Genomic DNA, 7,029 nt, shown 5'->3' with positions numbered 1-7,029 from the left:
GTGATCACTGCGCGCGCTGTAATTTTGGAGTACGGAAGCAGGTATAATGGCAGTCGATAGAGAAGGGACTGTCCCCCGAATAGTCTAGAATGTTAAGAATTCACCTGGATGACTATAGGGGTCAGCATTAGTAATGTACATGTGAAGAACGTCTGTGTAGCGTTAGTAAAGCGAAGACCGTTGAAAAGGACGCTTTGCTTTCGTGTATAAGTTTTGTAATATTCGAATAATAGTTCATATAATACAGTGATAATTGCAATTGATTTTCACCATGAGTGACGATAAAGCGGGTCGTTATAGAAAAGGATCAAAAACTGACAGTGCATTCAGCAAGAAACCGCAAGCGTCACGCAAACGACCGTTGAATCGACATGAAATGGAAGCTCCCGAGGATTTAAATGTCAGCACATCGGCAAAGAAATTGAAGCAGCGTGATCTTTACGATATTGAAGTGGACTCTACTTTTAGCTATCGTCTCTTAAATTTTGTAGCAGTTTTTGCCGCCATTTCGGACGTCGTTGTTTGTAAAGTGTGCCATTCGAAAGTGAAGTTCACTGAAACTAGCAAACGAGGTTTGGGATTTAAAATAGTTGTGTTCTGTGATAATTGTGAAAAAACAGAAATACCAAGTTGCCCATATGTTAAGAATGCCTACGAAATTAACCGCAGAATTGTGCTTGCCATGCGATTGCTTGGAGTTGGTTTACGCGGAATAACAAAATTTTGTGCGTTTATGGAACTGCCCCGCCCAATCTTTCAATCGTTTTATGACAAGGTCGTTAAAAACATTGCTAGTGCAACAGAAGTTGTTTGTAAGAAGAGTATTTCGAATGCAGCGACAGAAGAAAAAACAATTTCTGCTGAGAAAGGAAACAAAAATGGGATCACGGTATCGGGCGACGGATCTTGGCGAAAACGTGGATTTTCATCTTTGTATGGCTTGGTTTCTCTTATTGGTTGGTACACTGGCAAAGTTATAGATGTCATCGTAAAATCAAAATATTGTAAATCGTGTGAACATTGGAAGAAAAAAGAAGAAACAGAAGAATATGCGGAATGGTCAGAAAATCATGCGAGCGAATGCCAAGCAAACCACGAGGGATCGGCTGGAAAAATGGAAATCGACGCAGTTGTTGAAATGTTTCGGCGCTCTGAAACCTTACATAACGTGAAGTACGCAAGTTATATCGGCGACGGCGATTCCAAGACCTTTAAAGGTATTACAGATGCTACGCCTTACGAAAATATTATAGTACAGAAAAAAGAATGCATAGATCATGTTCAGAAACGAATGGGCACCCGTCTCCGTAATTTGAAAAAAGCTAAAAAAGGACTTGGAGGAAAAGGAAAATTGACAGGCAAGCTTATCGACGAACTTTCTATATATTACGGATTAGCTATTCGTAGAAATTGCGATTCGATTGAAAAGATGAAGAACGCTATATGGGCTACATTGTATCATAAATTATCTACAGATAATAATCCGCAACACGACAAGTGCCCAATTGGAGAAGATTCATGGTGCACTTGGCAAAAAGCGAAAGCGACAAACAGTTTGGGCGATTATCAACACAAACAACCTATGCACAAAGAAGTTTTCGAAGCTATAAAGCCAGTGTACGAAGAATTGAGTAAGGACGATCTTCTCACTCGTTGCATCGGCGGATTTACTCAGAACAGCAACGAGAGTTTCAACTCGACCGTATGGGCGATGGCTCCAAAATCAATATCTAGTGGAAAATTAGTATTAGATATTGCCACAAATATTGCTACTTGTGTGTTCAATGACGGATTTACCTCAATTTTGCACGTAATCGACACTATGGGCATGACAATTGGCCCAAACAGCTACAATCTATGCATGGAGGTGGACGCGGAGCGCATCAAGAAAGCGGAAGAATCGTTGAGTGAAGGTGCAAGAAAGGCTCGAATCGACTTGAAAGCCTTAAGAAAGGAAAAAGAGGAGGAGGATGTCAATCTAGAAGGCCAATTGTATGGTGCAGGCATTGCAGATTAAAGGTATAGAAGAATATAATATGATTTTACAGTACTTAAAACTTTAAACGCGTTTTTCTCGAAACTACTTTTTTTGAACTGGCCGGAAACATAACTCGAACAAATCTTCACCGATCGATCTGAAAATTTAACAGTATATTCAAAATTGCTTTCTCCAGCGACGTACGTAGGATTTTTTTTTATATTGCATATTTTTTTTTTATAAACAATTTTGTGACGATTTTTTTCATGAATTTTTAAACTTTTTTTTTTAAAGTGCACCATTTCGCGAAAAATCAATATATCGAAAAAATCCTACGTACGTCTCTTGCTGTTGTTCTATAGAATCGAAAAAACTTTGGTTTTTTGTTCCAGGTCAAAAATTGCGGGAGTTAGGTTTCCGGCCGTGGACCCCTTAAAAAAAAAGGCACCGACGGAGATATGCTGCGCAGCCGCCATTTTGTCATGAACGAAGTTGAAAAAAATATATTTTGTACTTTATTACTAGCATTATAAATCCCATTTTGCAGAATTTCGATTCATCTCTTTATTGCGCCAAAAAAAATTCCCGAAATATGCCTATTTTTTTCATGCTCTACAGTGGTGTAACCCCTTAAAACACTTCATATACACATGTTCAATCGTAAAATAGCGATAAACTAGCGAAAAATGAGTGTTGCACATGACCCCAAAAAAAGTGTTGCACATAACCCCAAACACGCTATTTTGCGCGGACTGGCGTGACACCAACACAACGTAAGAAAATCACAAAATCGCTTTGGATTATCAAAAGTACTTGAAAAACTAACAATATAAAAATATTTACCTATAAGATGACTAAAACCAATTCACGAAATCACTATGAATGTGAAAAGCGAAAATTACATTGAGCTCGAGAAATTTAACTCGCTTTTCGTACAGCAAACCAGGGTGCGTGCCATCTCGCGAGTTATTTATCTAAAACAAGGTACTATTGACACAAATAGATGGCAGTATGCGGTTCTGTCAAATGTCGACATGCAGACCAGGAATCGGAAACGTTGCACATCACCCCATGTTGCACATCACCCCACACAACCCTACTTGTTTAACCTACAAAATTTTAATTGAAAAAGTATTTGGAGATAAATGTACGGCAGGAGTGCTACATGCTCACCCGAGCCATAGCACGTTAAACCGCATAAAAAAATTAAAAAAGTATCGGTAAATAGTTAAAACTCGGTAAATAGATAAACATTGTGGAGATGGAGGTTAGGGTGTGACCGGAACAACGAATGAGATAATATAAAATATGTATTATAGCCACTTACTACTTGGGCTGAAATTACGGTCGCCACTGTATTTTCAGGCTTAAATACAGAAACCTGAGACAACTGCGTTGCCCCATCCTTCCTCTCAGCAAGATGGCTGCCGTCCTCTACGTCGCGGACGTGTTCAAGGCCGTCGGCCACGCCCTTGTTAAGCGTAATTTACGGAATCTGGGATAGGATATTCACCGGGGTCGCGAATCAACTCTCGTTTCGTTATTATAAACAAATAACAATTTATTATTATTAATAGTACAGCATCTCCGTGTCGCGGACGCGTTCGCTCGATCGCGTGGAATTGCGTCGAGGGTTCTCGAATCGTCGCTACCGCTGTGTGCATAAATCGAAATTACCGAATAGCGCAAGGATTATTTCCCGTATCGCGCACTCACTGTCTCTAATGATTGACAAATATTCACGCTACTGACGCTAGCGGATAACGGGATAAGCCGGCCGTGTTCGAATGTATCTGCGTAACAAGTCTTTCGCAAGAACGTGTTGACGCCTCGAAATCTCACGACGAACTGTCCGGGAGGAACGGGTCGAGTTCTCCCACCTCAGACTCACGCATGCGCTGAGCCTGCATTTCAGGCGCGAAGCCATCGCATTGGCCGATCGGTTGACGGCACGACTTCTTCTGCACTCAAGGTGCACTGGAATACGCCGAGTCGCTGATGGAGACTCGGCACCTACACTCAGTGAGATGCTGCACTCGAGTGCAACGGCGCGAAATGGCTATCGCTTACGCATGAACCACTCGCGTCGCTGCACCGATAAAAATCGCGCAAGCGAACGAGGAGTCACTCGATTTGCACCGAGTGACCCTTAAAAGTCACAATGACGAATCCAATGAAACCAGGTAAGTACACGGGTAATTTACCCATTTCTAATCTTTTTCTCTTTTAGGTACCCAGGATCATCCAAGGAATCGTCTCGTTTCAACACCGGGCTCCGGTAAGTATTAAAGGTAAGTATAAAGCGAACTAATATTGTCGCACGCATGTATCGCTAATTCTTAATCTTATAATCGACAGGGAATATTATAAAAACATCAAAATTATTAATATTAAATCAAATCGGCTACATTCCGCCGTAGAGTGTAGAAAGTACATCAAAGTGTAACAAAGTGTAGTTGTAATTAGCAAAATTAATGTAAAGTGTCATATAAATAATATCGTTGCCTGGAATTCCTCCATTTGGCTATTTTCTTTGACTGTGAAGCATAATTAATAAAATAAACTGAAAATCAATGAAATTGAATGAATCTGCACCTAAAGTGCTCAAAGTGTATCAAAAGTGTAGAGCCTACGCTCGGCTCGTCTCGCACGCTTATGCTGGGTCTACAATGCAAGTCGCAAAGTCGTGAGTCGCAAGAATTGACCAATCACAGTTGATTGTTCTCCTCAAATTCGACTGTGATTGGTCAATTCTTGCGATTCACGACTTTGCGACTCGCATTGTAGACCTAGCATTAATCTAACAATAAAAGTGTAGAAAGTGTAAATAGTGTTGCACCTTTTCGGTGATCGGTTCGTATGCGTGTTTCCAACAAGTGGGTGTAGAAAGTGTAAAGAGTGTAATCAAAGTGTAGATGTTCGAAATGTCTCTAAATGTTAGAAATTAATGTATTTGACTCTTAATTGACCAAATGGGTCGTTTTCTGTAATGAACTCTACGAATTATTAGGTTTGTTTGTTTTCGAAGAACTTTCTGAACTAGTGCACACTAGTGCAAGGAGTGTACACTAAAGCGTTCTTTTTATCCGAAATGACGTCAGAAGGCGCTGTTCGTTTTCGAAGTGTAACAGGGCGTAGTGCAATAGTTCACCGCACTGTCTGCCCTAGGTCTCGAGGTAGGGCAGCGGTGTAGTTCAATATGGCAGCTTACAACGTGACATTTTAACCTCAAGGAAAGGAAAGGAAAGAAATACGTTAAATATTTCCCCCTCATCCGAGGGACTTAAAAAAAGGAAAGGAATATAACTAAAAGGTAGCGGAAATGTTCACTTCTGTAAGCCTATTCTGTAACTCTTAACGACAATTTCGTTATATTGTTGTTAATAGGTATATTATGGTAAATAAGCTGCGCAACAACAAATAACGATAACGAAACTATCGTTAAAAGAAAAAGAACGGATATAATGTAACTGTATTACAAGTGGAAAACAAATTTAAATCACTTGAAAGGTCCTATAAGAATATGATATCAAATAATAAAAAAACAGGTAGAGGTCGTATGACATGTTCATTTGAAACGTAAGTGTACATAATATATATGTATATTGATTCTGAAATGTGTAAAAGCTAATGTATGGAGTAAACTTGTTTGTAATTATTATAGAGAATTGTCAGAATTGTTAGGATCGAAACACAATATTGAGCCATTGGCTGTATGTGGTAGCAAAGGCTTAATTGTGAGGGAAGTCATAAGAACAAATACACCTTTGTAAGTACCTACATAACATAAATATTTATTAGTTTATTTATTTAGTGTTATAAATTTAAATATAATATAAATTAATAGTTTATTATATTAATAATATATTGTATAGTAAATAATATTTTTAATTAGTGTTTATAATAATATAATAAGTGGAAATTTTTATTTATACAAGATTAAAAAAAGAAGTAAGGTAACTTTCCTTCGCCAGTGAATAATTAACTCCGTAGATAAATTGTAAAAACAACCAACTGGCAACAGTTTATTAAAAACGACACTAAGTGTCGTTTTTAATAAACTGTTGCCAGTTGGTCGTTTTTACAATTTATCTACGGAGTTATACAAGATTGTTATTTTATCCATTTATTATTTCCTACAGACCTATGGATGATATAAATATGTCCAATGTAAATCCACAAGAAGTAGAAAATATTTTAATAGAGAATAATTCAACGGAAGCCACAAATAATAATTTAAAGCAAGTAAGTACAATGAAAAAATTTCCTATTCTGTGGTGTATAATTAGACAATATTGTTGCGTTCGCGGGCTGACTCTGCGATATTTCGTTCGCACGCTGCGTCTCACACACACCCTACACGCGCCCGAAATAAACAACAGGAGGGTTAACAACAACACTCCTGACGACGATTAAGGGATGAAAATCCAGGGACGCAACAATATATTACGTAAATGGTGTTAGTATAATTAGAAACATTATATTATACAGACATTAAAGAAGAATGAAAGGAAGAATTTAGGCGCTACAGCTCGAATGTTAGAAAGTTGCCAAAAAACAATTGAACAATTTGCAACCAGTGTGCAAGGCGATAGTAATAACAAATATGATGTGCAAAAAGAAATGCTAGAAGAATATAAAAAATAAGGGTAGCATATGAAGAATGTGTAAAACAATTTACAAGAGCAAATGATTTAAAAGAAGAAAAAAATCTTTTGCTAAAGGAAATCTTTTTGGATATAAGATAAAAACAAATATTATAATACTTTTTTTAAGATTAAAACATTGTCGTTTCATTATTATTAAAGTTTATTATTTTTAGTTTCAGAAATGTGATATTTCTTAGTATTAATATGAAAAGTTTATTGTATTTGTTTGTTTTCTTTTTTAGTTCCAGAAATGTGATATTTCTTAGTATTAATATGAAAAGTTTATTGTATTTGTTTGTTTTCTTTTTTAGTTCCAGAAATGTGATATTTCTTAGTATTAATATGAAAAGTTTATTGTATTTGTTTGTTTTCTTTTTTAGTTCCAGAAATGTGATATTTCTT

General features: G+C 37.3%; 2 protein-coding genes across 2 annotated transcripts; both read left to right on the top strand.

Moving 5' to 3' along the window:
- Positions 1–271: 271 nt before the first annotated feature.
- On the top strand, positions 272–2,364 carry LOC139783544 (uncharacterized). Its single transcript, XM_071722714.1, has 2 exons — positions 272–1,217; positions 1,398–2,364. The coding sequence occupies exons 1-2, from the start codon at positions 272–274 to the stop codon at positions 2,015–2,017; spliced, it is 1,566 nt and encodes a 521-aa protein (XP_071578815.1). The 3' UTR covers positions 2,018–2,364.
- Positions 2,365–5,412: 3,048 nt separating this feature from the next.
- Positions 5,413–6,701, top strand: LOC139783555 (uncharacterized). Its single transcript, XM_071722722.1, has 4 exons — positions 5,413–5,557; positions 5,643–5,747; positions 6,121–6,223; positions 6,470–6,701. The coding sequence occupies exons 1-4, from the start codon at positions 5,502–5,504 to the stop codon at positions 6,623–6,625; spliced, it is 420 nt and encodes a 139-aa protein (XP_071578823.1). The 5' UTR covers positions 5,413–5,501; the 3' UTR covers positions 6,626–6,701.
- Positions 6,702–7,029: the final 328 nt, after the last annotated feature.

This window comes from Temnothorax nylanderi, unplaced genomic scaffold (genome assembly GCF_030848795.1).
Source record: "Temnothorax nylanderi isolate EJ_2023f unplaced genomic scaffold, tnyl_v1.0 TNYL_tig0513_pilon, whole genome shotgun sequence".
Lineage (NCBI taxonomy): Eukaryota > Metazoa > Arthropoda > Insecta > Hymenoptera > Formicidae > Temnothorax > Temnothorax nylanderi.
This window is presented reverse-complemented; position numbering and strand designations above follow the sequence as displayed.